This window comes from Sinohyriopsis cumingii, chromosome 15 (genome assembly GCF_028554795.1).
Source record: "Sinohyriopsis cumingii isolate HCF-2022 chromosome 15, ASM2855479v2, whole genome shotgun sequence".
NCBI classification, from domain to species: Eukaryota; Metazoa; Mollusca; class Bivalvia; order Unionida; family Unionidae; genus Sinohyriopsis; species Sinohyriopsis cumingii.
Window position 1 is genome coordinate 141,590,160 of NC_142975.1, and position 20,769 is coordinate 141,610,928.

General features: G+C 32.7%; 1 protein-coding gene across 1 annotated transcript in view; it reads left to right on the plus strand.

Moving 5' to 3' along the window:
* The window catches only part of LOC149782934 (ran-binding protein 9-like), a 74,975-nt gene extending 56,097 nt beyond the window's left edge, over positions 1-18,878 (plus strand). The window contains exons 10-12 of the mRNA XM_089934494.1: positions 3,885-4,036; positions 7,599-7,710; positions 9,225-18,878. Of these exons, the coding sequence (XP_089790620.1) occupies positions 3,885-4,036; positions 7,599-7,710; positions 9,225-9,355 (395 nt within the window). The 3' untranslated portion in view covers positions 9,356-18,878. The remainder of the gene's footprint in view (positions 1-3,884; positions 4,037-7,598; positions 7,711-9,224) is intronic.
* The last annotated feature ends 1,891 nt before the right edge of the window (positions 18,879-20,769 follow it).

Below are 20,769 nucleotides of genomic sequence, written 5' to 3' on the forward strand. Positions count from 1 at the left end.
TTAAAAATTCAAATCACACACACACACACACATATTTTGCTTGGCTACCTTGCTATCTTTGATCATAATTATAATTTAGTAGGTTAATTTAATTGAGTAGGTTAATTTAATTTAATTATATTACATACAAAATAACATTTATAACACTGTTCACCTGACACATGATCAGGGCTGCCAGATCTTAAGCATTTAGGATTTGCATGTTTTTTAACTTATCTTTTATTCCACCTCCTTTATTTGAATCAAACGAGGTAATTATCGTGATAATACAAAGGAGGTTTTAATTTAGTGCATCAATACAATAGATACTTCTGCTTGCCATGTATCAAAACATGGTTGGACTTTAATTAGGTTCTCAGAAAAATGCATGCGGACATAACTGTTACGGTACATTGACACATTTTGCATTTAAATCAAGAGGAGACATTGCATTTATGATGATTACACTTAAAAGGAACTGAATGATAGAACTAAAACACAAATTTCACTTGATAATAAATTATTTAATTGGTATTTGTTTTTAAAAGTAGGGCCTCCACTTTGTGTTAATAACATTTTCCTTGATCGAAATTTCCTTGAATATCGTTAATTACAGTGTACTAAAAATGTTGTTTGGAAAGAAAATGTAACAAATTAAGACTTCTTATTAAAAGTTGATAATTTCCTAATGTTGATTAAAATTTCCAGGCTCTTACTACTATTTATGACGATAAAACGAGCAATGTCAGAGTTCCAGTTACAAATTTTGATCAAGATTTTTTTAAGTTCAACAAATAGGAATCATTGTTTGGTTATTTTCTGGTTTAAAAAATGGAATCCACGCCTCACCCACGTTATAAGCATGTATCAACTAGCTTAAATAAACAATCAGCAGATTTGTCCCACTTTCTCAAAGCCCATTTCCACCAGGTCACTCCAAAGTGCTATTTTATCATTTGTACAAATAAGCCTCCTAACATGAATTGGCTTAGGGATAGATGTGCTTAGGTCAGCAGACCTGATCTGTATGTACATCTTCATTGTCCATATATTTGCAGTTTGCATTTTGCATATTTTGTAACAATTCCTTCAGCATAAGCCATCAAAATACATACAATAATGTTATGACTCTGTCATATTAAACTAAGTAATAGGAAAGAGTGAGAATCAACAAGCTTTGTAAAATTGAACCAGTTATTTCCCTTGAATATAAAGTGAAAATGTAAAAAAAAGAACTTACATTATTGCAAATTAAATCCAAAATAATCCTAGAATTACAGACACAAGTCCTAATAATTAACATCCTGAAAAAACTTTAGTAGAAATCTAAATTAAATCCAATGCTGAATGTGTTGATATGCCAGCAGTGGCCCATGTCATGGTGATGTACCAAGTCTTTTGTTGCATCACAATAATTCAATCCAAGATAAATCCTTATTTGAAATTTCAGTATCGATTCAGGTTTCTCTTTCCAAGAATGTTATTTTTGTAGAGCACTTTGTATTTCCAATTTTAAATATTAAATAATTTGAATAATTTCCAGCCTAAATTAATTTCTAGACACAACAATAATACAGTTGATTCTTCTAAAATCTTAAAGCACAAATGATTAATTTTTCCAGTAACAAGATTATAAGTCCTCTGCATGACCTCAACCAATAATTGGCATTTCTTAAAAAAAATAAAAATATTACCTGATGGAAAATAACTTTATAGACAGTTCTTAATATTTACTAGATAAAAAATCTCAGTTATGATTAGAAGATTTGTTACCAAAATTGTAATATAGGATGTGGAACATATCGGGTATGTCAGGCAGGGTTCTTACAGTCTTTGAAGGTATTTGACAGTTTGGGAAAAATGAGGTAGCATTTTCAAGACCTTGAAAGTTTGGGAAAATCGAGCAGATTACCCTTAGGTCTTTAAAAGTCTTTGAAAATTGAAATAATCCCAAACATTTTAATTTCTTTCCATAATCTTAAATAAAATTGTCCAAGGTTGTTAGGTTCAGATGTAGTTGAATTTTCCTGGTTTCTTTTGTTTGATTAATTATAGTTTGAACTTCATCATTAAACAATATTGTAGTATTTTGTATTCATTGTTTTCTCATATAACATAACTTGTATACAAAATGTTATGGAACAAAGGTCTTATAAAGCTGTGTTTATGGTCTTTGAAAGTTTGGGAAAAGTCTTTGAATTTATCGTTCAGAATTCTGTAAGAACCCTGTCAGGTATATTTATAGAGGAATTTCAATAACCTAGAGCCAGACCCAAATATACATATCTACTTCTTTTAATTATGATCCTAATATTAAACCCATACACAGAGAATATTTGAACTATTTATTAGTTTGCAGAAGAAAAAAAATGATTCAGGTCAAGTAGAAAATGATGTTAATTTTACAAGGTCAAGTCCAACATACAATGTTACATTACAATAACAAATAATGAAATTTAAATTTAAAAAAAAAAAAACTAACAAACAATGCAAATTAAATAAGCATAACAGTAATAACACCCATTCATTGGAATGTTACTGATACAATTTTTGACCAGTGGTCAAGGTCACCCAGTAACAAGGGGTTCCCACGGGGTAATTTTGGCAAGGTTTTTTTAAACAAAATAAGTTTATAATCATTGGCATTGTTCAGGCACCTAATCCCTAATTGTTGAGAACTTTATGTCTTGATAGCAGGCTTTAAGAACACATGAGAACCTAATTACATTAGATCACACTAGTGGTATTAAATAAGTCAACTCAAACAACTGTGAGAAATGAAGTAGACATTTTCTTTAAGCTCTCCACATTTATTCAAGATGAATAACTTAATTAATTAACTGCAGTATGGATTACATCTATTGCTTGCAAATGCTTGGTAATGAATGCTGATATAATTGTTTACAGAGATGTATACATCAGTTTTTTTAATGTAAATGATTGATCTATGAAATTAGGTACCCAACGACTATATACTCTTTTTGCAAACCACAAAATTTGAAATACATGAAAATAAAGTGTCTCACAGTTGATGTGATCCACGAAATTAGGTACCCATGACTATATACTCTTTATACAAACCACAAAATTTGAAATACATGAAAATAAAGTGTCTCACAGTAGATGGGATCCACGAAATTAGGTACCCATGACTATATACTCTTTATGCAAACCACAAAATTTGAAATACATGAAAATAAAGTGTCTCACAGTTGATGTGATCCACGAAATTAGGTACCCATGACTATATACTCTTTATGCAAACCACAGAATTTGAAATACATGAAAATAAAGTGTCTCACAGTAGATGGGATCATTTGTGCATCAGAGTTAATAGCTTAATCTACTTTGTTGTTGGATGTTTGAAGTCAGGATCATGGAGGAATTTTGTAAGATGCTTGAGGCAGTCTGACAACTGGCCTATGAAGATTTCCCTTCATGCATTTGTCAAATAATGGGTTAGAAATTATTCGGTTTTAATGTTTAAAAGTTTTACATAAGAAATAAATTTTCAATCACAACTAGAAATGTCTAACCATATTATTTTTTGGTCAGTCTAAATATCATTGTCGGCCAGAAATGAAAGTGTAAAATTTTGCCACCTCATTTAAAGGGTTGTTATATAGAAAGGCCTTTACAAATCAGTGAGAAATTATGCATTTAATTTTTTTAAAATGGTTTAAAAGAAACAAGTTCTGGTAGATGCATATATCATTACCCTCCTTTTCCTTACATTTGACTATATGTTGGATTAAATTTTTTGTCTAGATAGATGTGGTGCAGCATATGTGCTCCATGAAAAAATTTCTAGCTATCTTCATTGGATGTGTTTCATGTATGTATAATTTTAAAATGGTGTGGACTGAACAATTTATTTCTACATTTTCTTTTCTATTGTATTATAGAAGTGGATGGCCCGTCTCAGAAACGCCAGTTATGTGGAGGTAGTCAAGTTGCAGTGGAAAAAATGTTGCAGTTTGGTCGGGAACTACAGGCCATGAGTCTGCACCTTAGGCGAGAATGTGGCAAAAATGAAGCAAATAAAAAAGCTTTGCAGGTGGGTGTGCTGGCATATCAGTGTTTGAAAGATTTTCTCCAATTATTTACGTGCATTCTTAAAATGATGTACCCAGTATTTTTATACTACAGAGAAGTTAGACATTTTGCTGTCAGAACACACTGTCTTTTCATTCATCCTGATAATTTTTTAACAGTAATGTTTTGATGATTTTTAAAATTTATTTTTAATCTATGTTAGAGGAATATGTTTAATCTATATTGGGTACATGTACCACAGTTTCATTTGGGGTTTGGAATTTAAGTTCACACCAATATTCAATATGATTTCATTGTTATTTAGCCATTTCTTTATCTGCTCAGTAATATTTCATGGGTGATGTACACAAAACTTTCTGCATGTTTATTTTTGTGTGCGGAGTCAATGAAAATTTGGTTTGGTATATCAATAATATATCAAGGCTTGTAAGGCTTTTATGTACCATATCAAGCCAGTTTTTTCCTCCCAGTTGGAACAAAGTCATTAGTGCAGCTTTCTTTTTATTGCATATTACCTCACTTTTATGCTGCCCAATTATTTTTAGGCATTTTATTTGTGTGTGCATCACAGTAGTATGCTGTCACTCTGAAATTGATAATTATGTCACAAATCTATGGTCTTAAACTAAGCAACAGAAAAGAGCAAAAACTAACCAGTTTTGTAATAATACAAAGTGAAAATTTAAAAAAGAACTAAACAGTGTTGTGAAATATATCCCAAATAGTCCTAAAAGTTATATCACAGGTCCAAGTGGTGTTTTGAATGGATTCCAATCTTGAGTGTGCTGATGTACCAAAAGCTTGGAACAGTTATGATGTGCTAATAGTCTTGATGTATCACAGTGATGTTATCCAAAATGTCTCTAAGAGAATTCACAATAATCCCAAAATAGTGATTTAGTCCATATGCATAATTGAGGATTTTGTTATTCCAGTGAATAATTTAAAGAAATATATCCTCTCAAATTAAAAGTGTACTTATTACAGTAGTCAGATGTTAAAGTAGGAATAAAGATTTTCTGTATACTTCTCCCATATATAAAAAACCTAAGACACAGTATGAGGACAAGAATGAGGGTCATCTTATTGGAAATTTCCATCAAAATATAAACAAATATCATTTCTGGAATCTTCTAGGGTCACAATCAAAACAGTATCTAGAACTAAAAACCAAGTGAACATATTTTCAAATAATAATGATCTTTTTAATAATAAGACATCAGTCAGGTAGGACTAAACTCCTACCCACAGTTATCAACAGAGGTCAATCACACAACAGAAATTAAATATACATAAAATATAATCATGGACAAAGTCTAACACACAATGCAAATTAAATATACATAACATTAATTCTGATATGATTTTAATGAGATTTGCAACATAGGTTAGCTTAAAATCTCAGATGAATTTGAAATGAGCAAGATCTTCACATATTAATCAGGTGATCTTGCATCTGATTCGTTTTGCTTGTTACCATTGTGAAGGCCATATTTCTGATCTGATTATGATCAGATTTGGAATATCAGTTTGTACCATCAAGATCTCAGATGAACTTGGTTTTGAGTTCTAGATACAGGATGAGTTTGATCGTGAGCAAGAATGATGTATACTATATCAGAACTGTTTATTGATGTTATTTCACCATAGCTTATACACAGTATTTTACACAAGGTTCAATGTATTGATTTTATGGGCAAAGTTTTTGCAAAACTTGCTGTATGGCAGAGTTCTGTTCATTTAGAGGGTTTGTACACACCTTAAATATCCTTGATTGTCCTTGGATTTTATAATCCGTTTCATGTCCTTGAATATGCTTGAATTATGACCAAGTGCTGACCATGTTCTTGAATATACCAAGATTTTGAAGAAGAAAAAACTTGGAGTTCAAAGCTTTTAGTGGACAAGGAGTGAACCTCTCATCTGCTAATTACATGTGAGTGGTCTCCCTTATACAACATCCTGGAACATATACATTCTGGGAATACAGTTTTACTTCATGAAGGGTATACCCTGTATTAATCAGCTGTTTTTTAATAGGGCCAGCAAGTAAAACAAAGCGACTGATCAATCATGATCCATCACGATAAATGGGATTCTTGTTGCTTTCACGAAACATGATTTGAAAGGAAGGAAAATAGAATAGAGATTGGCTTTTTAAAAAAAGTGACAAAAGCACTAACATAGCATACTGATTTCCATATAAGATGTTTCTTTACCCCACCTTGTTTTTTTTATATACTCTGAGGACATGAATGGTTTCTTATTTGCTCTTTGTTTTCTTTTTTCTGTGGTGCCAGTGTTAGTTATTCACCTTGTCAGTTTGGATTGCAGTACTTGTAAATTTTTTATGACTCCACTGAATTAATTCTGTTCTTTTATTTGACCTATTTTCGAGTCATTTTAGCTTGTATCTTGATTCTATGTTTCTCCTTGAGAATCTGGAATCTGTCTTTGAATTGTACTTGAATTGTCCTTAATTTTTTCCCCACATAAACTTGTATGAACCCCTGAAATTTTGCCCTTCATCCCTTATGAAGAAGTGTTCAAGAATCCTTTTCTGCATTCAGGTACCTGTATGATTATGAGTGTGTCCAATATATGCAAATCCTGTGAGTATCATGTTATGATACACTGTTCACAAATGAAAAGAAATGCAATAGGCCCTATAATTCACTCTCAACAACAGTTGTGATAAAAGTTAATCTGTGCATGAAGAATTATGACAATGCTTGAAGCAACTTCTAAAAACTTATAGAAGGGTAGAACTGTTTCAGCTAAGTAGAGGATCAGTAACTCTAGCTATAGACACATGAATCATTTGTACGATTTTTCAGAACTTTTAATGCTAGATTAGATGTCACTGTTTATATGGCAAACTATGGACAGGTGACTAAAATTACAGGTTGCACTTTGGGAAACTCAGGGGTCAGCTATGAGGTAATTTTGTATCTGATTGACCGAGACTCAAAAGGCTGAATTTCAATCGGAATTTTGGTGTTACTAAATAAGAAACATGGCATTGAACAGTTCATATGGAGCTATGTGCTTATTAATGAATTGATCTTGTATCCGATTATCTGAGTTTATTACTTCTCTTGAAACTATATTTCTCATCCAATTTTAATTAAACTTAGTATATAGCGTTTTATAGTCATGATCTTGGATGAATTTAGTTTTATTAAACTTGGTTTATGGCTTCGTATAGTCATGAGTTCAGTTTTGATTAAACTTGGTTTGTGGCTTCATATAGATTTGATCTTGGAGGAGTTCAGTTTTGATTAAACATTGTATAGCTTCATATAGTCATGATCGTGGATGAGTTCTATTTTGAGCAGAATCTACCATATTTATTATACCTGTATGTGAGGAAAGAATGTTTATTATAGAATGGTAAAACAGAAAGAAATAAACGTGATATAATGGAGTTGATAGATAGTTTGTGCAAGGTTGTGTTTTTACAATGCTACATTAGTCTGCTTAGTGAATTTCTTAACATTTATGTAAGCCTGTTGAGTGATATCAGACTGACTTTGACCCATTATTTTGGCTGGTAATTTCAGGATGCATTTAGTCTGCTAGCGTACTCAGACCCCTGGAATAGCCCAGTTGGTTACCAACTAGATCCAGTACAGAGGGAGCCTGTATGTGCAGCTCTAAATAGTGCTATTCTAGGTAAGCATTTATGTTTATAGGACTTGCTTGACTTGGATGATAATATTACTGTCTGTTTTATCGTCCCCATGCTAAGAAGTGATGGGGATATTTTTTATATACTCTGTTAATAGGGGCCCCGAGTGGCCGAGTAGTCAAAAGCGCTCACCGGTACGGATCACTGCTATCTCACCTCTGTCTGTGTGAGTTCAAGTCTCAGGCTCAGCTAACATTGGTACGTGAGAAAGCCTGCCAGTAGTTTGTCATGGGTTGGTGGTTCTTCCTGGGGTTTTCCAGGGTTCTTCCTCCATCAATTACACTGGCCGCCATGTATAGCCTGTCTTGTGCTGAAAAATGGCATTAAACCCTACAACAACAACAACAACAACTCTGTTATTACACCTGACCCTCTATCAGGCAGTCTGTCTTGTCTACATTACTTGATGTAGTGATGCTAACTTTAAATGGCACTGACTAAAATGGAGGTAATTTTTTACAATATATCTCCCATCCCTTGTGATTCAGGGAGTTGGGCCAAAAGTCCGATGACTAAATGGGACACTTTCAGTACTTGTAGCAATGGGAAATAACAAGTAGGACACAAAGTGGATTTCGAACTATCACTCTTTCTTCATGGCCTGCTCATGAATATCAGGGTTGCTTTAAGTTAATTTGTATTTGAAATCCAAGACTGCTCTTCCTTTCAGAAAGCTTTTGGAAAGTGTGAAGATTTTAAGTTTTGCTATGTCCAGGTTTCTTTTGTTATTATATCAAGACCACCACATTATCTTGTTTTTTATTCACACCTATTCCATAACAACTACCCATATATACCATGGAGGCAACTATAAACCAATGTCTTCTGTCATATAATTTGATGAAGCATTAGTCACTGGAAATTATAACAAATAGTATAGACACTGATAATGTAATTTGGTTATTTATATGTATTGTCTGATATGTGGAGTGGTCTAGTTGTTTTGGCATGTAGTGAACAAGCTTGTGAGTCGGCCATACCAAAATACTGATTCCTCCCAACATGCTGCACATTATGCATGCAGTAACCTGTTTATGATATAATAGAATCATAATTTTATAATTAGCATCATTTACTAGTCTCTCTTTGCGTTATTATAGGGGGAGAAAACTCATTGTTATCAGTGTGCTCATTTTATTCTTTGCTTGATTAACTTCATTTATAATTTAATTCAAGAACCTTTGCATATATCAGGTGACATGGGGATGTGTCATTAAAGTTGTAAGTTGTAAAAGGTTGACATCTCCCACTTGACCTATACATAACAAAATATCATTCACTTACTTTTTTTTGTTATCTTATAATGGTAGAGTGGGATCTCTACCACCAACAAATCACTTGCATTTAGCTTGAGTAAAACATGAATCTGATTTTAAAAAAGTAGAAAAGTCATAAATTTTTTACAGTAGAGAACATAAATATATGATCTGTATTGGGGTTCTGAACTTGCCTACATTGTCAAAAAATATATTTTTCATTTGTATTATTTCATTTTCAGAGTCTTATGGTTTACCCAAAAAGCCACCCTTAGAACTTGTGATTGCCCAGGCAACCCAATGCATGAAGCTCATGTCCAAAGCGGGCATAGGATCATGTGCCTTTGCCAGTGTGTCTGACTACCTTCATTAACAAAGCGCCATTCTCTAATTCATCATGTTGCATTTTTTTAGTCATTTCTGCCTATCATAGTTGATATTTATCAACCTCAGACTTTGAGTTATATTTGAATTGTTTTTAATAGATTTTAAATGTCTAAAAGAAGTGTTTTTGAGATCAGTGAAGTGTAAATATGGTGTTCATTTGGTCTGACCAGACACAGTTCACATGCATTTAATTCTTCTACATGCAGTAAAATTTATTAGGCCCATGTATGTGGCATAGATTTACCATGGAATATGTAGGACATTGATAGTAATAGGCTGCATCAGTGTTTCCTGATTCCAACATGACAGGTTGAAATATATTTTTTGCTTGAAGGAAATGATCAATTACCCACAATATATCATTTCCTTGTGGATTATATAAGGAAATAGAGAGTAATATCTGCTATTAAAGTTGAATGATCACGTAGCATCTTAGCTTGAAATTTAAATTTTAGTAGACGAAATAAATTACTCTTAAAACCTTTGATATTTTGTCCATTCTATATTTCTTAATAACATACTGAATAGCATCTCTAGATTAGAATTAAAATACCTTTTTCAGACCTGCCAACCCTACAGAAAAGATTGGGAGAATCCCAATTTATGGACCTATCTCCCAATTCCCCAATTCTTAAGAAAAAATCCTGATTTTACAACTCCCCAAGGAATTTTTATAAAAAAAAATTTAATACAAAAACATCATTTTCTGTTTCCCTGTTTCTGTATCTGGTTTTTCTGTGTCAGGTATGTATTTTAGGACTTTACTATATCCGACTTGATTTCCAGTTTTCATCTGCCAGTACAAAGAGATTGTCTCACTGTGTGGTTCTCTTTATCCGACCCCATCAGCAAATCACAGCAACATAATGGATAAGTTTCTCAGCAAGAAGCGAGAAAGAAAAAAGGAAGTAACTGATGACTTTTCACCAGCCAAGAAAAAGAAATGGGATCAAAAATGTAGGAGTGACTGGGAGAAGCAGTTTGCTTTCATTCGTCCATTGACTCGTTTGGCCTATCATGCATTCTGCCACTGATGATTGGCTCTTTACACATTCAGTTCTGCATCAGAATTGTAGATTTGGTAAAGCTGAAACTCTCTCTCTGTGCAGTGTTGATTCCTTTCATTCAGTTGGAGAAAAAGACCAAGTCCTTAAATGATACTACAGATTGTTTAGACACATCTGCAACACTTGCATAAATAAGTCATCGTTTAGTGGGTTGCTGTCAGGAAAGAAAAGGATGGATCTGACTAACTGTTGTTTCCAACCCTTGGGAGAATAATGCTAACAGTACTTTCAATACCACACAGCAACAGCAATGCTGAGAGAGCATTCTCAGTGGTCAGAAAAAACAGAACCAGCCAAAGAGCCAGGCTGTCAGCATCAACCCTCAAAGCTATTCTTGTTAGCAAATTTGGTACCCATGGGCAAATAAATGATGAACCTTTGCAGAAATGCAAATCTGTAACATACAATGGACTGAAATAACAAAAATAAACATCTTTATCATGATATATACACCTTACCTCTTGTACTTCCAGATTTTTTTACCCTGCCTCCTGATTTTTAAAGGTGATTTGTGGGCAAATTCCTGATTTTGATTTTTTTCAAATGTTGGCAGGTCTGCGTTTTGCAATATTTTGTGCAGAGACACAGTATTCCTTAAAAGAGAAGCATTTATCGCTGTGTGGAAAGTGGGCTTACAGACAAAGGTTTCTTAAAATGAAAATTTGCTACACATTTTTGAAAGAAGGAAATTAGCTTATCAAAGCATTGGCTTATCACATTGTAATATTTAAAATTAATCCACACCAGACAAGAGTGGAATTTTCGGAACCACTTCAGTTAAAATAAAAAAAGATTTATGGGCAAATCACCACTTGGATCATACCAGAAAATTAATATTATGACAATTGTTATTTTTGTTGAGTCCGCCTAGGTGGAAGCTTATTTGATTAATCACAGGGATCTGTGTACTTGTCCAGATATTTCATACATCTTACTGACTGTCCACACCCAATATTGTGGTCATTGTTAAAATTGTTTTAATTATGCCCAAAGTTTTTTTTTAATACTTTCTAGTTAAATATAAGGCCAGCTTAACAGAAAAGGAACATCATCTTTTGATAGAAATGAGGGAACACACTGGTAATTCTTTAAATTTATATGGGAGGTCATGTTCCACCTTGCTGACAGTTTAGCACATTTAGTGATGTGAAGATCTTATGAAATAAGACATCACATCTTACACCTGCACAATTTCTTAGGCAATGTCTGCAAGTAGAAAATGTGAGTGGCTAGCATTGGATGTTTTTTTTTCCTTCCTGTTTACAAATGATTTATTCTTCTGTCCAGAAATGTCTTTCATTTCAGCTTGCTTTTTTTAATGTATGCTGAGTTTACACGTCATTCCTTCATAATCATTTATCGGTAAGTCTCGGTCCTTTCCTTTTATAATGATGTATTTCACTGTAAGAGAAATACTTTGACTAATATTGACAATATTAAACAGTAAAATTTGCATCTGTTTATCATAAAATGTTTATATTTTATAGATGAAGAAATAAGTGAGGGAGTGCTGTTCAGATGTTCACATTTGTAATGTTATCTGAGTAGAGAGTTTTGGGAATATATATTTGTAAATATAATAATAGCTAATCAGTTGTATAAAAATATAACCTAACAATTTGACTTTTTTTAAAACTAATGAGCAGAGTAAAAAAAATTGCCCTTTTTAATTTTCTCTTTTTCTAAAAAGAAGAAAAATATTTTTGGTATGGATTTTCATTTTCCTGGATTCCACTTGGGAGGCTTACCTGCCAGCCCTTGTGATTTGCCTCTTTTGGAAATGACCCTTAAAATATGCACTTGAGGAATAAAAGCACAAGTTATGGAAATTGATTGTTGCTGCAAAACCTTGATATTGGCATGACCGTGTTTCATATTAGAGTCAGTAGAATTAGTCAGGGAACCAGACTAACTTTATCAAAGTATCTCAGACACTTTAAACTGCATTATTCTTTCATGCAGAATGCCTGTATGATCAAGCAATTGCATTGAAGAAGTTTTTAAATATGGCATCCAAAAAGCTATGCATATTCTCGACCAAATGGACGATAAGCCTCTTGAAAGTTTTATTTGTACAGAAGAATAAAAATGAATATTCTGATTCTTAGGGACGAATATAAGGATGGCAGCACTTATTTTATAGCACACGTTGATGTATGTCTCATGATGTGAGATATGTCTCATGGCTGAGAGAGGATTGGTGTTGCCACATTAAATAAAAAAAAATAAAGCAAGGATTATGTCACATTGAGGGATCCAAGAAGTGATTAAGCTCCATGGTGTTTGGAACTACCGTTTATGCAACTGTACTGGCAACAATTACGGTCTAGTGTACTTCACAAACTTTTTAGTTGAATATAAAATTTACCATCACTGCATCAGTCTTGATTCACACTTCTGTATGTTTTAAATGCATGTTTTCTAACTTCACAAAAGCAGTACATGATGTTTTGTTACACCTTAATGAAAACTGGTCTAACTTAAGGGAAAAAATTGACTCCCTTAGTTAAAAGGTCATGCTAGTGTTGGCATGATCATTGACGATATACATCATTCGTTTTGATGGACATTGTACAGTTCCTTCAAGTGCTTTATGCAACATACTTAAAACTCATATAAGCACATCAGAGATTTAGTTCAGACTAATGGTAACACATGTTTAAGCAATAAAATAAGAACATCAAGTTTAATACATGAAATATTTTCTCAGAGATATGTTGCAGTTAAACTCCTAAAGATCTTTGTTATTTTAAAGTATATTATCAATAAAATGTGATTTGGATTTTAGTATACAGTTGTAAATCCTTTAGCTTCATTATTACTGGAGTTAACTACAGCCATTTTGCAACAGGCTGAATTTATATTTTCTAATAATCAAGTTTTTGTTTGAGTTACTTCATATCCACCATTGCTTAAATCAACTTGTCAGAGTTGATTGTTATTGAAAACTAGCATTGCTGATTGTTATAGAGGGCTACCAGTGCTGATTGTTATAGAGGACTATCAGCACTGATTGTTACAGAGGACTATCAGTGCTGATTGTTACAGAGGACTGTCAGTGCTGATTGTTACAGAGGACTATCAGTGCTGATTGTTGTAGAGAACTATCAGTGCTGATTGTTACAGAGGACTATCAGTGCTGATTGTTGTAGAGGACTATCAGTGCTGATTGTTACAGAGGACTATCAGTGCTGATGGTTATAGAGGACTATCAGTGCTGATTGTTGTAGAGAACTATCAGTGCTGATTGTTACAGAGGACTATCAGTGCTGATTGTTACAGAGGACTATCAGTGCTGATTGTTACAGAGGACTATCAGTGCTGATTGTTGTAGAGGACTATCAGTGCTGATTGTTATAGAGGACTATCAGTGCTGATTGTTATAGAGAACTATCAGTGCTGATTGTTACAGAGGACTAGCATTGCTGATTGTTACAGAGGGCTGATTGTTATAGAGAACTATCAGTGCTGATTGTTACAGAGGACTATCAGTGCTGATTGTTAAAGAGGACTATCAGTGCTGATTGTTGTAGAGGACTATTAGTGCTGATTGTTATAGAGAACTATCAGTGCTGATTGTTACAGAGGACTATCAGTGCTGATTGTTATGTCAGTGCTATTGGAAGTTTTGTTGTTTGTTTGTTGTTTGTAATGCTCAGAACAGTTGTAAAATTCAAAGTAATAAATATATTTGGTGAAACTTTTGTTGCCTCATAAAATGGAGACACATGGGATCAGTACAACTGAGTCTCAACAAATGCTTTTGAATGATTGAATCAAAAATATTGTTGAATGATAACACAAAAATGTCTTTTTAACGAGCATTTCAGCTTCATCATTTATGATGTGAAATAAGATGTATTTTCATTAAAACTGATAACCTTTGATAGAACTACTGAAATTTGGATTTTAATTCAGTTGTTTGTTGAACATTTAAACAGTATATGATATTTAGCTGTTTTCTCATGTTTTCATTTCACCCTTGCACAAATTAATTTTGAGATCAGTATTCATCCATTAGGCCATATATTACAATTTATATTTGTAGATACCTCACTATAAGGGACACCTGCCTATAAGTGACTGCATTTACAAACTGTTTTTCAATTTCATCAACATTTCACCTCTACAAAGGTCACCTGTGAACAAAGAACAAATTTTTGTGAACCCTTTAGGGTCCTTCATGAATGGATTTCACTTTATAAACATGCAAATTTAAGAATGATATTGTTGAAGATGCTAGCATCTGAGATTATCATTATTTATACAAATCTTTGTAATTATGTACTTTTAATTTGTAACTGCTATCAGATGGACAATTTTGGGGGTCTGTAAAAGGAAACAATTCTCTTTATTGTCTGCAAGTTTTTCTACACTTGTTAATATAGTTTGTTGTGGTCCAAAAAAATACTTCACTAAATTTAAATGATGACTACAATCCTTGATAGCATAACAGCTCAGTTGTTGTGAACTGATAAATTAATGTGTATTTGAGATAGAAGTAAAAATGTTATCAGACAGTGGCAGATGGAACATAAACTCCTGTACAGATCAGCTCATTCCTTGCAGGTATTTGTGGGTAATTTTTAGCAAGGTAGGAATATAACTGGTATTAAGTTATTGTTTGTACATATTTTCGTTGATTTAGGGGGTGAGCTAGTGAAAGTATAATATTGTACCAATTTTACTGAAAATACTTTGCAGAAAATTGTCTGCATTGATTTGCAAAAATTACTGATTTGTACAGTCAGAAGAGCTTATAATATGGTCAGTTTTCTGTCGTCTTTCTGTTGCTGTTCTAACTCTTGCTATGAAACTTTGAAGACACATTAATCCCATGGTATAGTTGGCCTTAATAAAAAAAAAGGTGCTGCTCAGACATCCTTTATGGCAGCTCCAGTGGCCATCTTGAAAATCTTGTTTTCACTACTCCTCCTTAATGGTCATATCGCCATGGAGATTTCACTTATAAGCTTCTTATGTTGTTTTTCCTTAATGAAAATGGTGGTGGTCAGAGGTCCAGTATCACCACCATGTCAGCCATTGTGAAAATATAGTGATCACTATTCCTCCTGAACGGATGGTCGTATGAACATGGAGTTTTCCCAGAAAGATTTCAGATAATGTATACTTAGTCCTAATTGAAACTGGTGGCAGTGTGACATCCAATATGGCAGCCATCTTAAAAATTGTATTATCGCTACTTTGCTTTCATGGATAGTCATATCAACATGGATTTTCACTAAAAGACTTCTTATAGAGTCAAGTTGCCCCCCTCACCCCCCCGCCCGCAAAAATTGGTGTCAATATGACATCTAATATAGCTGCAATTAAATTCTTGTTGTCTCTAAGACTTCTAATGATGTCGACTTTGTCCTAAATGAAAATGGTGCCTAGCTGAAATCTAGTATGTGTACCACAGCAGCTAATTTGAAAATCTTCTCATTGAAGAATATCAGAGATGGCTTCAACACTTGACAGTTCAAAGGTAGAAATGGTCTTGAATTCCTGGAAAGTGTTTCTACCCAGTAGCATCAGTCTCTTCAAGGAACTTTAGTTTTATTGATGGTGTTGAAAATATTAGAGGTGCAAAACTTTGCGGATAATACACTATCAGGTGGGTAGATCTCTGAAGTGCTATTCTTGGATTTTCCTGATATTTCTTGTACAAAGAATAGACTTCATCATTACATTTAATCGTACACATAAAGTAAAAAAGATATAGCACTACATTTTAGTGACATTGAAGGAAGTTTTTTTTAATAATTTTTTATATAAAAATTGATTTATGCTTCTATTTAACAAGTAAAACAGATAACATGCAATAGACGGCCATTTTAGCTTTTTTCAGTTGAGAGCATAAGTAATGTGAAAGTTGGTGACAGTCCTCATTTCCTTTGTCTACCTATGTCTGGAATGGTCAAGACGGAAGGTCACCAGACTGTTTTACAAGTTACATGACTCGAATAATTAAGAACATGGCCATGATGTTTCTTAGTGCCACAAGTAAAAGTGAAACATTCAGACATCATGTTCATTGTTTATGTTCATAACTTAGAAAGTGCATTACACTTTTGATGCAGTAATATACGCTATAAAGAGCGAGTTATTGAACTCTGGTACATTTATATATTATTATCACCAGGAATTGCTTCTGGATAAGCTTAAATTTTGAAGTGCAGAGTTGGTCACTATGAACAATTCTTAATGATGAAACGGTAAGAGATTGAGGCACAGCATGCAGTTTTAGAAGTTCCTTTCCATTACAAATGGTTAACTGAGTAATCAAGCTGGTTAATTTTAACACTAAGTTGTCCTTTTAACCTTATGAGAAGTCCACATGATTTACACCCTATTTAGCATGAGTTGGTGTATGTAACATGGTTGCTGTATTTGAGAAAACAAAGTAACTTTTTTTTTTCAAAATACCCATGTTTAAAATCTTTTTATTTTGTTGATATTTAAAATTCCAAATATGTCAATAGCCACCATCAAAATGTGCATGTAGCAAACCTCAGTTGAATATTTTTTTCTGTGAAAAAGAAATATTGTTTCACAATGTCATATTGACTTTCAATATATATAATTATGAATGAAAGAAACACTTCATTTGAGCTGAATGTAAGTGTAGCATTTAGTTTTGTCAGGTCTTTTCATTAGTTATTTTTGTTTCTCTCTATTTGTATATTTTATCATTGGAGGTATGCATAAAGGAATTCTGGATGTAAAAATAAGGTCTTACTGAATGATCAGGCATACTGTTTTGAATATACTGACTTTATGGAAGTGTTTTGATTCGCCATTTTCATTTTTTTGTATAAACCTTTTTTTGTTTTTGACAGGCCTGCTGAGTGCTGTTTGACTAGGGATTGAAAAGGGTTGTTTTCTTTTCAGACAACTGCCATGTTGGATGCTGCTTTTGATAAGTTAATCCATTAAGCCCATGCTGTGAAAATTTAAGATTTATTATTTGTAATCACTTGTTAATTGGTTACATTTTGATCATCAAACTTTCATGTTCAAATGACTTATTGTTGCATTATTTAAAAGAGAAAATTACCATCGTTTCAAGAAAACTGTTCATTTGCAAGTTTTATATATATCTGGAGACCATTTTTATGTTAAGTTTAATAATCAAACTGATAATTGATGTAAGAGAACCAGGTTGACATTTAAAGTTATCTTAAAATTAGATTTAAGGAATAACCGGTAGCTTTTCCATATAAGGAATGTAAATATGTTCATGTACATATGTTCTCCTTATTAGATCAGAATTGAAAAATCATGAAAGAAATAACATTGACAAAAAATTACTCCCAAAATTTTAAATGATCAGTGAAAACAACTATGGCAGTATTTTAAAAAAAATGGATTAGTTAAAGAAGCCTTTAAAACAATAGTACTATGTGGACTTGGATTCTGTTGTTCGAACAAGGTTGAAAATTAATGCCATAAAATCCTTTTTACAATAAACATCAAAATCAGTGTAAAAATAACAAACCATATAGACTTCACAAATCAACTACTTAATAAAACAGATGAATTAAAGGACTGCTAATTCATTGAATGGATTTGAATGTGTTCTTAATTCTTTTCAAAGACATGAGTCATTTCCAGTGTCAGGACATGCTTGCAGTATTTGTGCAGTAAAGGCAATAGTTGGACATTTAACACTTTCTCTGATATAAGATATTTTGCAACTATTTTGTAAAGTGATTTGATGTTTTGGAATACAGTAGGACTATTTAGCATTGTTCATTTGATTTCCTCGTTACACATTATCATCACATACTTTATTCTGATACCTCCGTTAGAGATGAACTACTGCCAGTTCACCCCTCCCCACACCTTTACACACAAAGGAAGTACATGAGCCATCTCAGCTACCTTTTAGAAACGTGTGTCTGATTTTAAGACATCAACATCAATAGCAAATAAAGATGAATAGTTAGAACAATGAGTTAGCTGTAGATTATTGATTGATTCATGTTTTCATTTTCTCTTTATTTTGTACACGTAGATTAGAAACGGTTTCTTTAAATAAAGTTCATTGTAAAGTCAGTGTTATGAATATAATTTTTGTTAACTTGACTGTTGATAAGGTTATAGTGGATTTCTTGCAGATTTTTCTCCAGTAATTTCCTTAGGGAGTACAGTAATGGAACAGTTGGCTGTTGATGTGTACGAGTGAATGGAAGGTTTTTAAATTGGAATGCAAGTTGTACAGTCCTCAAAATTGTATTTATAATCTTGTTTTGAGGAGTACATCTGCATGTGGATAATTTATTCATTAAGTTGGACTTTTCTCATTTTCAGAATGTGTAAACTTCTATTTAGTGTTGTTTGAATATGAAATAAAGGTCATATGGCAAGTTTTATTATATCAGTATAACACTTTGTGATATAATTGACAAATAAAAAGGAGTTTTCTTATGGTTGAAACTTTTTTGTTTTTGTTTTTTCCCTTCTCTTTTAATAATAACACCCACACACATTTCGCCAATGTACATATATTAGCATCATTAGCAAAATTTGATTGATTGATTAATATGTTAATTTACTAATTTGATGATAGAAAGTCATGCAGTTCATTACCGCCATAGTTATGAAATAACAAAAATTATGTCATTATATGGTCTTAAACAAAGTAACAGAAAGAAAGCGAAACCAACAAGTTTTGTAAAATTCTACTTAGTTTATTCCTCTAGAATACAAAGTGAAAACTTAAAAGGAACCTACATTATTGTAATTAAATGCCAAATAATCCCAATATTTATATCACAAGTACAAATATAGTGTTTTGAATGAATGACAATCTTGAATGTGTTGATGTGCCAACAATCTTGATGTATCACAATATTATAATCCATAATATCTTTGAAAGAATTCACAATAATACCAAATTGTTTTTTTGTTGTCCAAATGTCAATGAGCACTTTGTAAGTGCAATGAATAATTTAAATTTATCTTGAGTTATAACAGTAAATAACTCCACAGACTGATCGAACATAAGAATACATATATTTTGTTTGCCTAAACCTTATATAAAAACCTAAACCAATAAGATGACCTAGTTGTGGGTTCATAAGTTTGCCTCCAGAACATTCTAGGGTCAAAAATTAATGTCAACATTTTTACAAATTACCATTATTTATAGAACAATCTTCATTCATGAACAAAAGTTAGCCAGCTGTTGTTTACAAATTATTATCTTAAACTACAGCCTACAATCGTAGATAAAAGTTAAGCACACAATACAGACATACTTAAGGCGTATCTAAATTATTATGCTCATAAGATCTGTTATGCTTTTCTTTATCAGTTACCAAATAGTTTGCCTGTGTGCTTTTGTACAGTTTGCCAAGTCTGTATACTTTCATATATAGCGAGGTGAAAAATTAAGTGGTCTGTACAGTTTGTCATTCCTGCATGTTTTTGTCTCGAGTGGTTAAAATATATGTTGCCATTTTTCCCTGTAGAAAGACGTGATTGTAATGAAAGTAACACAAGACAAGCAGTTCCCTTGTGAAATTTGTCTTGCTTCTAGATGGTGAGACATTGATATAACTTAATGGGGACTGTGCAACTGTCAGCAAGATTAAGGTGCTATGTTGAAGTTTTTGAAAATTATCTTTTTCATCAAGTGACTATTCAAATGCAAATCACCTAAACTATTACTATCTAAAGTTTGTACCATAATATGACTGGAGTTGTTGTCTTGCCCAATCAATCATCATCAGAACCATTGACAAGCAAGACATTGCATTCTGCAAAAGATATGTTATTATACTCCAGCTTTGAGAACAAGCTAGCGAAAGGAATCTTTCTGTCTATTAATATGTATTTCTTGTATGGGCCATTACTCGAATGTCAGTGCATTTACAACAAACTCATTTTCTGCAAAATTTATGGTGATAAAACTTTGAAACTTATCAGTTATGCTTAAGTGGGATACAGAATGCATACATTATCTATTTTCACTTAAAATGGATATTTGGAATCATACCTTGAGTTTAAAAAATTCCAAGAATGTGATTCAACTTATTCATTGCTTTTCTATTGTTGTATCTGAAAAATAACTGAATGTTGGGATTCATTACCACAGTTTCTTTATGGGGAGTAGTTGTAGTGATATCTAATTTACAAAAATGCTGAGATTTTTAGACATCATATTTACATCTGTACCTCAAATGTATGTTTGATCAGAATGGACTACACAAGAAAGAGTAGCAACAACTCATATTCACATATGTTTTCTCAAATAATAACAATAAGTTCAGTTCTTCACCATCTTCAGTTACCAAACTTTGTGGATGGCTTGTACTTGGTCTAA